Source organism: Loxodonta africana, chromosome 10 (genome assembly GCF_030014295.1).
Source record: "Loxodonta africana isolate mLoxAfr1 chromosome 10, mLoxAfr1.hap2, whole genome shotgun sequence".
Classification (NCBI taxonomy): Eukaryota; Metazoa; Chordata; class Mammalia; order Proboscidea; family Elephantidae; genus Loxodonta; species Loxodonta africana.
The window spans coordinates 109,802,057-109,817,332 of NC_087351.1; the positions used below are offsets into that span (position 1 = coordinate 109,802,057).

The following is a 15,276-nucleotide window of genomic DNA, read 5'->3' on the forward strand; positions in this document are numbered from 1 at the left end:
CCTCTGCTCAGTGCATGGAGCCCTGGGGGCTGCTCCTGAAGCGCAGACGCAGGCCCGTGTCCCTCTCAGAGTGACATGTTCACATGCTGCCCCTCCGCTCAGTACATGGAGCCCTGAGGGCTGCTCCTGAAGCACACACACAGGCCCACGTCCCTCTCAGAGCAGCGCACTCACATGCTGCCCCTCCGCTCAGTACATGGAGCCCCGAGGGCTGCTCCTGAAGCACACACGCAGGACCACATCCCTCTCAGAGCAGCGCACTCACATGCTGCCCCTCTGCTCAGTGCATGGAGCCCCGGGGGCTGCTCCTGAAGCACACACGCAGGCCCATGTCCCTCTCGGAGTGACATGTTCATGTGTTGCCCCTCTGCTCAGTGCATGGAGCCCCAGGGGCTGCTCCTGAAGCGCACACGCAGGGCCATGTCCCTCTCAGAGTGGCGTGCTCACGTGCTGCCCCTCTGCTCAGAGCGCTCTTCCCGGAGATGCTCACGTACCCATCCTGATGGCCTCAGAGAGGCCCCAAATCACCCCCCTGTACCCCCCCAATGGAGATTCATTTTTCTGCATAGCACTTAGCATCACCTGACACTATATATTTGTTTGAAACATAATTTGTAATTTATTTGTCATTTCTTCTACTAGGAAGTCAAGCTGAGTGATTTGTTTAGCTTAAATACAATTCCATCTCTCTGTGTCACAGAGCTCTTTAGCAGCAGGTAAATGCTAAAGTGCTAATTACCCCTCCCACCAGCAGCCAAGTATCACTGCAAAGCCTGGCTCCTAGAACAGTGCCTGGCACGCAATAGGTACTCCATAAATAGCTGCTCAATGAGTGGGAAGATATCTGAGTGTCCTTGCACCAGTGCAGCTGATTGTTTTCAGTGTTTGTCCCTCACTCCCAACATCCCGCTTTCGCTTTAATTTGCACAGAAGTGCTCTGATTCTAACGTGGGTACAAGATAACTGCACCAAGATAATCCAGGTTTTGAAAACGTTGTAAATTCCCATCTATCTCCACGAAAGACAGCTGCGCTTCACTGCCCATTGCCATCCAGTTGATTCCAACTCGTAGCTACCCTATAGGTCAGAGCAGAACTGCCCCATAGGGTCTCTAAGGAGTGGCTGGTGGATTGACTGCTGGCCTTTTGGTTGGCAGCCATAGCTCTTAACCACTACACCAACAGGGTTTCCAACTTCACTAGTGTCGGGAAACCATCTTGCTGAAGGCGATGGTGGTCACAGAGCTGAAACGGACCAAGCGCCCACCAGAATTTTCAGGCCATTTCCTGGGACAAGTTGGAAGTCTACATTTTTTGAGTAGTTAGTCTTCACTTCTTTGACACTTTCGAATGGTATTCAGTCAAGGCAATGGAAATGTTAGTCACATAAATCAAAACAGTCAAAACAAATAAAGCTTAACTCTGAAATGAGCAGATGAAAACTGCTCTTTACTCCCGTCTTCTCTCTTTGTTCCTGTTAGAATAGTCGCTTCAACAGCTATATTCTGTGAGGACTCACATCTGAATGGGGCAGGGGAGAGGTGGACAGGGGATACTGCACCTGCAAGGTGATCATTGGAACCTGGCTTTTACAGTGATTGCACGTGGCCTCGCGGTATTTACAGGCCTTTTCCACGTGGTCACAGAGGTCTTTTCTCAATACTTTTTCTTTGCAGTCAGCACGGACACATGGAAGTTCTTCAAATTGGCAATCATTTTTTAAATGTACCTGTAAGACAGAAAATTCGAAGTTCCTACTTGGCAAAATCTCACCCTGAAATACCAGAGTCTAACTTCTAGGCAATTAAATCCGGCAGAAGTATTTCTAATCTGCCGCTGTATGAGTTTTCGACAGTTGCGAGTGACAAAATGCATTAAGGGGCACAGAGTCTCATGTGCTATTTAGTGATTACTCAAACTCTACTGCTTTTGAAGAAGTCAGTCAACTCTTTCTCCTGGGTTTTGTGTTATTCCAACCCAAATATCCTTCCAGGGTAAAATATGATACTAATCGAGAGATCTAAGTTATGCAGAATTTTGTGATAAAAAAGAAAGAACAAGCTTTAATGAGTCTTTGGAAATTAAAACTCAATTCAGATTTCTTTCTATTCTAAACAGGGCGGGGTGTTTAAAACCAGGTGACACGTCTGCCAATGATGTCTACGGTAAAATGAGTTCCTGTATGTGGCCTTTTGTCTCAGTTCTTTGGAGAAACGGTTGGGAGATTTTTTTCCCCTAAGCTCTGAAGAGTTACCTTTGCCCTATTATTTGAAGAAGCAATTTGGGGAGGGGGTTCCCAGGTTGTTTTTTATCCCAGAGTGTTTGTTACAGAGAATTCGCTGGGTTGACCAACATTTCCTGGGTAAGCTGTAAACAACTTGATGGTCTGATACTTTTTGTCTGGCCCTGGGCTGTAGTCTGCCCTGTGATTGGTCTATTTTATGTACCCTGCAAGGACTGGTCAATTTGCTATGCAAATAGTGGCTTGAAAATCCACCCTACAGGATTGAGTGACTTGTGGTGTACTGAGGGGATTGGTCAGTTGGTGGTCCTGCTGGGAGTGCCATGACTTGAAATGGACAAGGAGTTTGGTTACATAAGTGGCTAACTACACAGAGGTGTTTCAGAAAAAATAGAAAAAGAAAAAAAGAGGAACCTCTGAGAAGAACTGTAAAATGGGTTAAGAGTTTTAATGCTGAAGGTGGTGAGAGGCCCAGAAGGGGCCCTACAGCAGAGCTGGTGGTAGTGGCAGAAAACTGCTATTATAAGAGGGGCAGCTGAGCAAGCTGCTACATTAACTATGTGCTGCCAGTTAGCAGTGAAAGGGCTGACAGCAGGGAGGTCAAAGGCAGGGAGGTGTGCATGGCTAAGAAGGCCTGTGTGCTTGCACAGCTAAGAGGGCTATCCTGATTGGAAACTCCTCTGCACTAAAGGAGGGAGGGATGTGCTCTCACCGCGAGGTGGCCTTCTAGACCTCACCTAGGTACTTCTGATCCTCAGTTGTAGCCTCTTACTTAATAAATCACTTAACTGTAAGTATAGTTTGTGAGTTCTGCAGGGCCACTGCAATTAATTATCAAACCAGAAGAGAAACAGAGTGCTGTGGGGGGAATGGCTGGTGTCAGAAATGGTGAAGAAGTTAGAGAGTGGAGGTATGTCTGACCTCCATCTCATAGGAAGCAGCTCTGTGCTGATCCTGATTCTTAGCCCCCATGAATTGAGGCAGTTCTTTATGACGGTAGATTATAATGTCATAAAAGTTCCATTTCATATCCAGGAAATTCTGACTGCTTTCATATATGGTGGTTTGCAAGATTAGCGTACATGTGGTCTTAGATGCCACATGAGATGCCCATTGGTTGGCTGACCCAGGGACCCGTGTTTCACAGCGTAAACCCACAGCAGCACCTACCAGCAGAAGCCCCAGGGTTAGCTGTTCTGCACAGCCCCGGCTTTCATTCCGACAATAGATCTGAAGAGCTAGGATCTCTCTCTTGCAGCAATTGTCCTTAAACACCTGAAATGGAAAGATAGTTGTTTTAGAGGATTAATATTTTTTAATCTCCACATGCTGCCACTTTGGACAAGGTAAAACCACTTTAAAAAAATCAGGAGAGCAGCTCTTAAGTGGACCTCAGGAAGCACCGAGGACCATCCTAATTGCTACAAGGAGGATGAAGGTAAGGATGAGGTAAGAGGTACAATTTAGAGAATATACCCTTACCTACCACCTTTCATTAGATGAGCCAAAAGAAAATGAGTTACACTGAATAACTGAAGATCATTTTGGATTACCTTTGGCATAATCTCAAGACAAGGGCAGAGCAGCACTGAGTCCATGAGGGTGGAGTTCACAGGCCACAGATGCCAGCATGTGAAGGGGGCCACAGACGCACGGGGAGTGCACTTCCTTGCCAAGGATGGGAAACAGCCTGCTGTAACCCAGTGTCCTTTATAGACTGCTTGCCAGAGAAACACAGATGCTACTGGAAAGGACCTTTTTTGAGTGGTTTGTAAAATATTTATTTTAAATCACTCTGCTAAGGTGATATTGCTTATTGCTCTTTTTTTTGCCAAAAAAGGTGGCAGGGTTCCATTAAAAGAAAAAACAAAACTCTGGGGTTAATCTGATAATAAAAATGTTCAACTTTAAAAAAGAAAATTTTCTTGCCTTCATTTGATTTTATTTTTCCCTTAGAAAACATATTTGCTACTTGTACTAGGAAATTACTCTTACTCTTTCTAACAACACCTCTTAGTCCTCAGGCATTTCTAAGAAACTCCCACCTGTTAACACTTTATGACAAAAGGAGAAATGGACAGGGATGGTACCAGACAGGGATTTCAACCCCACAGGCAAAGAAATAGAACCGACGGCTGCTAAGAGTTAAGGATAAACTAATTTGGAGTTGAATCTAATCCTTCACAAACATGACTTTTTAAAAAGAGTCATTATTTAAGGTACCAGAGTCAACAAAACAGGTATTTTTAACCAGTAAGAAACGTGCTTCCTTTTCATGCCATCATGTTCTTTAAGTTATTTGCATTTAACCTTATGGATAAAAAACATTGGATAAGAACACCAGAATAATAAAAGTATAGCATCTTGGAACTGAAAAGGACCTTGGAATATTGGCTCTGTTTTAATAGGTGAGGAGCCTAGGCCCCCATGCAGCCTGCTCCACTTGGTGGCCTGGGAGTGGTACAGCCATACTTTCCCATAAGGATCCATGCTTCTGCCAATCTCATTACAATTCCTCAACAAAACTAGGAAACACTCTTCAGCTGTCAGTGCCATTGAAGAAGGGGGACAGTACTTCTGAGTGACAAAATACGGATACTAAACAAAAGCATCTCAGTCTATGGCTTCAGCTCTCTCTTGATCATACAAGCTGAGATGCTACTAAGTAGAAGTGAGTGACTTGTTTCCTTCAGAACAATTCCCTCTCTGTGAGTAACTGACACCTTTATCTGCAGGTAAATGCTAAAGAAGGAAAGGTTCGTGGACAGTTGACCGGTTCCAACCTAAGCTGTCAGATCAGATGCCCTCACCTGGTTACGCCCACCTGGTCTGTCCTGACGGACAAAGCCAGTCTGCAAAGTGCTTTACGCAGGAAAAAGCCAAGAGCAAGGATTTGATTGCAAAGTGTAATGACCTACATTTAAAGATCTGTTACGGTCATGAATCAAAATATCAGAAGCACTCGTCTTTATTGACATTTTAAGTACTTTAAGAATGAGTCGTTTCAAACTCAGTGTGTGCCTGGCAGGGTTTGGCAGCACTGGATGACCACCTGTCAGAGGTTAGGGCCCCAGGTGGGACGCTGGGCGGGCAAGCTAGAAAGGTCCCTCCTGCTCTGACAGTCTGCAGTCACACCCAGGAGCTTCAGCCAGTACATGTGTGCATGCGTGTGGATATACACGTGTGATGTACCTGTGTACGTGTGCATGTGTGTATATTTACACGGGCACACTACATGTGTGTCTATATGTGTGTGTGCATGGACGTGTGCATGTGTGTGCATACCCATGTTGTGTGTATGGACCTGTGCTGTGTGCATGCACACGTGCACGAAAAATGCTGAAATCTCACGTCTAATGATTTTGAGATATGCATGGGGGGCAGGGAAAGAGCAAATTCAAATAAATACCTCAGATTAGCACGTTTGACAGCAGAACTTAGTATAATATTCAAATACAAGCGATCTGGGATAAAGACCCAGGTGACAGCAGTGGCTCTGGCAACGGGCACTGCCAGGGCCAGGCGTGAACCCAGCACTCCTGTGACCCAGACTCCTCCGCCCTCCCACAGCCGCCTGCAGGTCTACGAGGTGGTGTTATCATTACAGCTGAGGACACAGGCTCGAAGGGTCAGAGTGCCAGGGCACAGAACACAGACTGTGTGACCATTACCCAGCTTAAAACACAACAGAGTAATTTCTTAAATATCAGAGTACCTTATCTTTAACGATGCTTTCTTGACACGCAGTACACTTCGGACTAGCGGAGCTGAGGGAAAAACACAATGAACCTGTTAGAGCATGAGCCCATCTCTCATTTGAACTCAGCAGATACATCAAACTATTTAGCTTAAGTTCATGGTCAAATTCACTATGTGAAGCTTATAGCAGCAGCCAGAGCTTCAACAGGCCACAGTGAATTTGGTTTAAACATGAAGCCCCAGGAGAAAAGGGCCGAATTAACAATAACAAACAACAAAAAAGGTAACTTTTCAAAAGGAAGTTTGTAATCAGTACAGTTTAGTTCAGTCTCACTTGGAAAGCCCCTTCAATTAAAAGAAAAGTGAAATTTTATTTCAGAAACCAAAACGAGCTATCTGCGGATGGGCCCTAAGTGCCAGCACTCGTCCATCACTGGGAGAGTCCTGAGTGATCTCGCTTTTTAAAAATAGCCAATACTTTACCCACAAGCTATTTTCTTCACTGCATATTTAAACACTAACGCAATTCCGCAGACTATAAACAATATGAGAATTTTAAACTGACCCTGTTTAAAGAAAGCACTCGTCTCCTGTATCACTCCTGTCCCCAGAGTCAGGGCACAACTGCCTCTCCCCGCAAGCTGCCTGTCTGGACTTGGTTCTCATCCCATCCCACCCTGTGCCTGGAATCCACCTCCTATAGGTTAGAAATAAAAACGAGATGTGAGCTCTTGCTACCTCCATGGTCCAGCCTATAAGCGCCAAGAGGCCAAGTGGGGCATGGGCAGCCCGGTCATAAGCAGCAGAGGGCAGCATGTGTGTATGTGTGGCTGTGAGCAGAGTGGGGCCAGCTCCATAAGACCTGGAAGCCACGCAGGGGTGTCAACGGCTCATGGGGTAGGAAATTATTTTAAAATAAAACCTCATTTATTTAGACTCTACTAGTATGGAACTGGAAACCTTGGTGGCATAGTGGTTAAGAGCCCAGGATGCTAACCAAAAGGTTGGCAGTCTGAATCCACCAGGCGGCTTCATGGAAACCATATGGGCCAGTTCTACTTGGTCCTATAGGATCGATAGGAGTTGGTATTGACTTGATGGCAATGGGTTCTGAGTATAGAGCCGAGAGCATTGGTGGCGTAGTGGTTAAGAGCTCAGCTGCTAACCAAAAGGTCGGCAGACTGAATCCACCAGCTGCTCCCTGGAAACCCCGTGGGGCAGCTCTACTCTGTTCTATAGGGTTGCTGTGAACTGGAATCGACTTGAGGCCACAAGGTCTGGTTTTGGTTTTTTAGTATGAAGCTGACTGCCTGGGTTGTGAAAATGGTTAATCTGCTCAGGTGCTACCTGAAAGGTTGGAAGTTCGAGTCCACTCACAGCCACCCTGGAAGAAAGGCATGGGGATCTACTTCTGAAAAATAAGCCACTGAAACCCTGTGGAGAGCGGTTCTGCGCTATGCCGTGTGTCAAAGCAGACGCCCCAGCAACTGGCTGGTTGGTAGTATGAAACTTGTACCAATTCAAAAAGAAATCATTATAAATCTTTTACATCCTTAGCCCAAGGGACTGAGCAGCAGCTGAGTGGGGTCCCTGACACCTGAGGGACAGAGGCAGAGGAGGAAGTGGCGAGCAAAGGAGGGCCTGGGAGCCAGACAAGGAGCACCCTCAGCCCTCCCCGCCTCCTTCCTCTTCCTCCCCTTTGCCCAGCTCCTCCTCACAGGGCCCACAGAGCCCCCTGTAAACTTACACATGGGCTTCTACTGAGTTCTCCTAAAGAGTTCACAAGTTGAGCTCTGAATATTTTATTCACACTTCAAAGCTTTCAATCTTTAGGTTTTTTTTTAGAGAAATAAGTGAGCAAAGAGGTGGGCAAGGGAGACAGGGATGGCGGGCGCGGCCGCTGGGGGCCCACCTCAGCAGGGCAGCCATGCAGGTCTCACAGAACCGGTGTCCACACTCCGTCTGCCTCGGGTTGCACAGGACAAGGCGGCACTTTTCGCACTTGTACTTGTCCTCCACGGTCTTCACAAACTTCTCCTTGTAGCCCCCTTGCTCGGGGACAAACCCGGCTGCCCCAGCACTGCGGTCAGAAGTCGGCTTCAGCGGGGGGTTGGTCTGCAGGGAGCCTGGGGGGTCCATCTTTTTACTGGGCTCCATTTTGGGAAAGAGAACTTCTGCAGGAGGAAACACAACAAGTGAGTAAGCCCCACCACGTCATTCGCCTGAGAGAAAAGCTTTCTTCAGGTGACACATCACACGCAAGCCTCCCTCCCGGCTTTAACACATCATGGGAGCAAGACGTGCTCAGATACGCTCTACCCTTTTCTCTTTCTGGAAACATGACTGCTAACTTGACTATTTAAAAAACCTTCTAAAATGTCCGTTTTGAACTGTATTTTCAAGATTCCCTAGATTGCGGGGTTACTCTGCTGCCATCACTTCAAGGTCCACGCATCACTTCCCCGATGCTGGCTGAAGCAACGGCTGTCCTCAGCCAGCTGCACTTCCCCGTTAGCCTCATCTCGGGACTCAGGGCGCAGCAGCACACGCAGCGGCCATCCTGTGAGGCCTCTTGTTCCGAAAACAGGACTACTGCGCCAGATGTGGTTCCGGGTACCACGCGGTTCACCCAGGGCTCCTCGGATCTGGAGATGGCATGGCTGCGCCCACCCTCCCTGGCCTCGTCACCCTCATATCATTAACCTAAGCACAGGGCTTCGGAAAAGAGCCTCACGGACTCACAGGTGCTTTCGAACCCTCTCCTGACGATACTCAGATGGGCACACACCAGGAGCTGGCCTCCACTGTACCATGAGGCGGCAGAGGCTCAGGGGTCACTGACCAGAGACTGCCTGGGACTCAAGGCTGGCAGAGAGCAGAGCGGGAGTGGACGGGGTCTCCTGTCCCACCATGCCGGCTCTCCTCACGCAGGCGGCTACAAGTTAGTTTCAGTGGGTGGCTGCTGCCCTCTGCTAGTCCTCTTCGCTGACAGAGTCTGCAGCTCTGAGAATGAGTCCACAAGGACCCTAGCCTGAGCGACCCTGCCAGCCGAGACCCCGAGACCCAGCAAATGAAAACAGACAACGACATAAAGGAGAGGAATAATGTTCACCAGAAGCATTAGCTTTAATAAAAATTACAAAATGCGTGAATACATATGCATCAATAAGCTGATGAATGATCCTAAATATTTATTAACATTTATCTGAAGCATAAATTAAACACCTTCAGATGGTGGGATAAAGGGTGGTTTCTCTTTTCTGTTATACTTTTCTTTTCTGGATTTTCTACAACTGGCATGCAGTTTTAGAATAAAAGAACACATTCTGAATGCTGGACAATGCCATGATCCACTCGGGCACCGGACGCTGCTCCTCCACCCAGCTCCTCCCACCCTTGCTCAAGCCCTCTGCCTGGCAGCCTCAGCACAGTCTCAAAAGAACACATTCTGAATGCTGGACAGTGCCATGATCCACTCGGGCACCGGACGCTGCTCCTCCACCCAGCTCCTCCCACCCTTGCTCAAGCCCTCTGCCTGGCAGCCTCAGCACAGTCTCGGGGGCTCAGCTGCACCCCCTGTCCTGTCATCAGCCCCAGCTGGCCCTGCCCCTGCGCACACATGCCTGGGTCAGCAAGGAGGGGCACTGTAGGGGTGGTGAAGGTGGGTCGGGGCACGGTAGCCTCAGGGCAGAGCTGCTGCCCAGGTGCCTGGCACAGGCTCCACGGGCTGCAGCCAGGACTTTTTCATGTGGACTCTGACCACCTGCTTCGTTCTCACCGCCTTCTCTCTCATGTGAAATGGTAACGCACTTGTTGAACTGCCAAATGATTTTCTTTCAACTCACTGAGTCCCTCCAAAACTATGGTCTGAACCAATCCATCTATCTTTGCTACTTCCAAAATTAAGGGCCAAGGTCTCTCTGCTCACGAGTCCTGGGCATCCACCTGGCCCTCCTCAGTGAGGCTCAGCTGTGAGCGCTCCAGGGCTGGAGGCACGGCAGGCCTCGGGACTGCGTGTCCAGCCACTCCCTCCCATCCTTGTCCCTGCACTGCCTCTTCCTGCCTCTCTCTGTAGGAGGCTGAAAGAAGCAACGTTTCACATAGGGCGACAGGCGACAGATTAATGAGCCGGTATTCCACTGTGCGTGGGAGAGCTTTAATAAAACACAATGTTACTGCGCCAAAGTGGGGGCCTTGTTGAAACTCACCTATTCACGAACTGTTTTCAAAATGACCTCAAAAGGCCAATGACCCTTTGCTTGCAAACCTGTCCACCAGAATCATGTTCATTAAGATGCTACGTATACTCTCCAACAGCTAGCTAGGCAGGAAAGGCACTGGGTGGGGGGCCTCGTGTCAGAGAAAAGGGCCCACCAGCCACCTGCCTCTGGTGACTTGTGCCCCCTCCTGCTGTCCTCTGCAATGGCTGCCCCCCTCTGGAAGGCACTCCCCAGACCCCCATGCTGGACTCTCCCCCTTCTCACGGAGGCCCGCTGGGCCTACCCCACTTTCCCTGCCCCCTGCCCTGCCCTGCTCTTTCCAACAGCACGTCTGGCCTGCTCCTGTACAGGCACTTACTGTCTCTCTCCTTGGGAGGGAGGTAAGCCCTGAGGTGCCAGTTCTGTTTCTTTGACTGACAAACCCCAGGCCCCTAGAATGGTGCCTGATGGAAAAGAAGGTGCTCAACAAACGCTTGTTGATAAACAAACAGATGGCAACAGAGGTCCGAGATACTGAGACCACACGGTATTTCTAGGATGAGCTGACTCCAGGAGCAGGGAACATGTCAGCTCTTTAGACCTGACCCTATAGTTTCACACCCTGCTTAGATTATGGACTACTTACAACTTCAGTTTATGATTTTATCCTATAGTGCTTGGGTAGCTGTGGTGCTCAATAGTTTTCTGATGAGGAACACTTGTTCCTGGGAGGTGAATTCCTATTTCAAATACAAGGGAGAACTAACCTAGGATCAAGCTCACGATAAAGAATGGATGTTGATGAACCTGTAACATGTCCTACTCTAAATAAGCGGCAAAGAGTGCTGTTTTGCACCACTTGTTTTTACCGAATACTGAAGAGAAACAAGCAGGCCAAAGGTGACAAAGCAGGGCTGTGGCAGCCCTGTCCCAACAGCGCAGTAGAATCTACAGCTGACAGGTCTCCTGGGGCTGACCCCGTGATGCTGGACACTCATGTGGCATCTGTGCGAATGGGACACCGGGGCTCAGAGCCCATTCAGTGCGCCCGTTCTTGGCCCACGCACTGCTGTTCCTGGGCTGAGCTCACAAGATAATGGTCCCTCAGGGAAGGAGGGAAAAGGGCCCTGGGTGCTGAGGTAGAAGACCATGAACGCCAGACCATCACCACCTAACACTCACAATGAGGAGGAAAGAAGTGTAAGAAAATGATCTAAATGTGAAATGTCCAGAACAGGCAAATTCACGCAGGCAGAAAGTAGCAGCTGCCAGCTGTGGGGGTGCAGGTGGGCCTGGGGGTGACAAAAATATTCTGGAATTAGATAACAGTGATGGCTGAACAACTTTGTGAACATCCTGAAAACCACTGAACTGTACACTTTAAAGGGTGAATTTTATGGTATGAGAATTACAGCTCAATTTAAAAAACTATCTAAACAAGGGCATTAGAAAGTAACTGTTCAGAATGGCCTGGTGTAGGTTTGGTTAAGTTGTGATATTTACATTCTTCAAAATGTACGGTTCTAAAACTGAAATCACATGGTACCTGGTGCTATGGACAGATATATGAGGAGTACAATAAAATAACAACAACAAAATAAATAAAATTGAAAGAAAAAGAAAAAAAAAAGATTATCAATGCTGCCAAACTGCCTCCTCAAAAGGTTACGCCCATCAGTGTGTTTCCTCCAATGCCTATCAAACTACCAGACAAACCTTATTTTATAGGAGAGAAGCCCACGTCACTCAAACATGATGTTGTTGTTGTTAGGTGCCGCTGAGGCAGTTCCAACTCATAGTGACCCTATGTACAACCACATGAAACACTGCCCAGGCCTGCACCGTCCTCGCCTTATGCTTGAGCCCACTGTTGCAACCACTGTGTCAATCCATCTCATTGAGAGGCTTCTTCCTCTTTTTTGCTGACCCTCTACTCTACCAAGCACGATGTCCTTCTCAAGGGGCTAGTCCCTCCTTATACCACGTCCGAAGTATATGAGACGCAGTCTCACAATCCTTGCTTCTAAGGAACATTCTGGCCATACTTCCTCCAAGACAGATTTGATCATTCTTCTGGCAGTCCATGGTATATTCTATATTCTTCACCAACACCACACTTCAAAGGAGTCAATTCTTCTTTGGTCTTCTTTACTCACTGTCCAGTTTTTGCATGATATGAGGCAATTGAAAACACCGTGGCTTGGGTCAGGCTCACCTTAGTCTTCAAGGTGACATCTTTGCTTTTTAACACTTTAAAGAGGTCTTTTGCAGCAGATTTGCCCAATGCAATATGTCATCTGATTTCTTGACCGATGCTTCCACCTTTTTTTTTTGGCCTAATGGTGTTTTCTGGAGAGCACTTTTGGCCCGCCGTGGTTTCCCCTGTTCAGCGAGCATCGCGGGGTGCCTGCTCTGTGGACACCGTCCTAATGGAGCCTGTCTGCAGGGCTCAGCCATGAAGGCTCAAGTGGTGCCACCCACCAGGCCCTCTGCACCACGTACATGCGAGACTCCTTCTGAGTGGGGATTCTGCAAAGCATGGTTGAACTGCACTTTATTTCCACAAATGTACTGGACAACTGTGATGCACGAGGCTCAGCACCAGCACTCCAGGGGACACAGGGATGATGGAGGCAGCCCCTGCCTTGAAGCGTCTTTGAGGGAGTCGGGATGCTGGGGAGAACAAGAAACTGTCCAGGGTAATAGCTACAACAAGCAGCAGAATGTGAAAAGCACCATCCTAGAGCTTTTTATTAGAGCTGCAAATGGCTGTGGGTCTCATGAAGAGGAAGACAGCACCTCTGTTTTTGGGAGACCCAGGGGCTTCCTGAGGTGGACTTGGGCGTGATTCCAATTCCGTCGAGGAAGACAAGGAAGGGTGGCAGACACAGCACTGCCAGGTGGTGACGCAGGGGAACTGGGGACCAAAGTCTCGGGGGGTGGGGAGAGCTGATGTCATCACAGATGCGATGCAGACAGGCTGAGAGGTGCCAAAGGCAGGGCATCTGTTGGTGTGGGTGTGAAAGCCAGCCCAGCAGACCTGACTGGAACCCTTGGGCACAGCCTTTATCTTCTGCAAGCTGTGCTTTTATTTTTTTCTTTTTAATTCATTTGAAAAGCAGGTGCTACCTCTAATTCTCACAGCATTATCAGGTATCAGTGAGAAGATACACGTGCTCCCCTGAATGCCCTGCAGCACTGTAAGCGTGGAAAATTATCCTCCTGCTGAACAGCGGCAGCAAGTCTGACAAGGACAGGGCTGTGTGCTCATCTGATGGCTCAACGCCTTTGTTCAAAAAGTCCCTTATTGGCAATTAGGCAAGAAAAAGAAATAAAAGGCATTCAGACTAGAAAAAAAAAGGAAGAAGTAAAACTGTATTTCAGATCCTAAGGAACTGCCTAGAGGCTAGCTGAACTAATAAATGTGTTCAGCAAGGTTGCAGGATATAAGATCAATTTCTAAGAATCAATTGCATTTCTATACACTACTAATGAAAAATCTGAAAATGAAATTAAGACAACAATGCCAACATCAGCAAAAAAAGACTATCTAGGAATAAATTTAACAAAAGAAGTGCAAGACTTGTATACTGAAAACAACAAAGCATTGTTGAAAGAAATTAAAGAGCTAAATAAATAGAAAGATGTCCCATGTTCATGGATCAGAAGACTTAACATTAATAAGCCAGCAATACTCCCCAAACTGATCTACAGACTCAGTGCAATGCCTATCAAAATCCCTGGTTTTTGGACAAATTAATAAGCTGATCCTCAAATTGACAACAGCAATTTAAAAGGTCAAATACGAAGCTTAGGGGGCAGTGAGTTTCCATCAATTGCGAGGAGGAACAATTCAGAAAAGGAGGATGAGGACGGCTGCACAAGTTGAAGAATGTAGTCACCATCACTGAATTGTACATGCAGAAATGATTGAACTGGTGTATGTTTTGATTTGTATATTTCCAACAATTAAAAAAAAAAACTGATCCTAAAATTCACATGGAAATGCAAGGGACCCAGAAAGGACAAGACAATCTTTAAAAAGAATGAAGTTGGAGGACTCAGATTTCCTACTTTCAAAACTTATTACAAAGCTAAATAATCAGGACAGTGTGGCACTGGCATCACAACAGATACACAAATCAATGGAATAGAGTTGAGAGTCCAGAAATAAACCCTCCCACTCACGCTCAGCTGATTTCTGACAAGGGCGCCAAGGCCATTCAACAGCAAAGGACGGTATGCACTTAGTGACCTTACAAACGATATGGGATAAAGGAGGCTTTACTTCTGGGGACTCTCCACACCACACAGCAGCCTCCCTCCTGCCCACGTGGTCAACTCAGCTAAGCTCTGGCACAGAAAGCACTGCTTCGGGGAGGACAGGCAGGTAAGTTCTAAGACCTCCCTGGCTGGTGTCCTTTCTTGCTGTTCAAAAACGTATTATGAGATATCTGATACACACAAAATGTCATGTGCAATCTATAAGCAAGTTATGAAGCACAGCAAAATGAACCCCAGAACTCACTGAATAGTCAACATCTACCTGTGTGTTCCTTCCCTCCCCACCTCCTGCCTCTGCCCAAAAGGAACCGTCAGCATCAACTTGGTCTTTATAATTCTCATGCTATCAGACATATTTTTCTTTGTACACAATACACTTTTGCTTGTTTTTGAACTTCATAAAAATGACGTCATACCCTGTATGTTGTCCTTTTTCTTCTTCTACACTGAGTGTTTTACATTTTCATCCATGTCTGTCGTGTGTGGATGTAACTCATTCCTTTTTGCTGCTGCTCTGAACTGCTGGCACATGTCTTCTGGGGCGCTCCTACAAAACTTTCTCTAGGGTATATATACTAGGATCAGGGATCAGCAAACTATGGCCTGGGAGGCAAGTCTAGTCAATGGCTTGTTTTTGTAAGGCCCTTGAGCTAAGAATGCTTTTTAGGTTTTAAGAGGGCTAGAAAAACAAACAAAACAAAGAAAAATATTCGACAGAGGTTGTATGTGGTCAGCAAAGCCTACAATCTTGCCCTTTACGGCAGAGTTTGCCAGCCCCTGCCCTAAACTCTACAACCAGAGATGAAGAGAAAGTGTGGTGTGCAGGTTGTATGAACGCTCTGCGTCACAAACT

The 15,276-nt window shown here is 47.3% G+C and overlaps 1 protein-coding gene across 7 annotated transcripts in view; it reads right to left on the reverse strand.

The window, feature by feature from the left end:
* The window catches only part of TRAF3 (TNF receptor associated factor 3), a 130,858-nt gene that overhangs the window by 26,733 nt on the left and 88,849 nt on the right, over positions 1-15,276 (reverse strand). For all 7 annotated transcript variants that reach the window (XM_064292936.1, XM_064292940.1, XM_064292938.1 and 4 more), the window contains 4 exons: positions 7,853-8,114; positions 5,957-6,008; positions 3,412-3,516; positions 1,561-1,728 (listed from right to left, as the gene is read on the reverse strand). In XM_064292936.1, coding sequence (XP_064149006.1) covers positions 1,561-1,728; positions 3,412-3,516; positions 5,957-6,008; positions 7,853-8,097 — 570 coding nt within the window. In that variant the 5' untranslated portion in view covers positions 8,098-8,114. The remainder of the gene's footprint in view (positions 1-1,560; positions 1,729-3,411; positions 3,517-5,956; positions 6,009-7,852; positions 8,115-15,276) is intronic.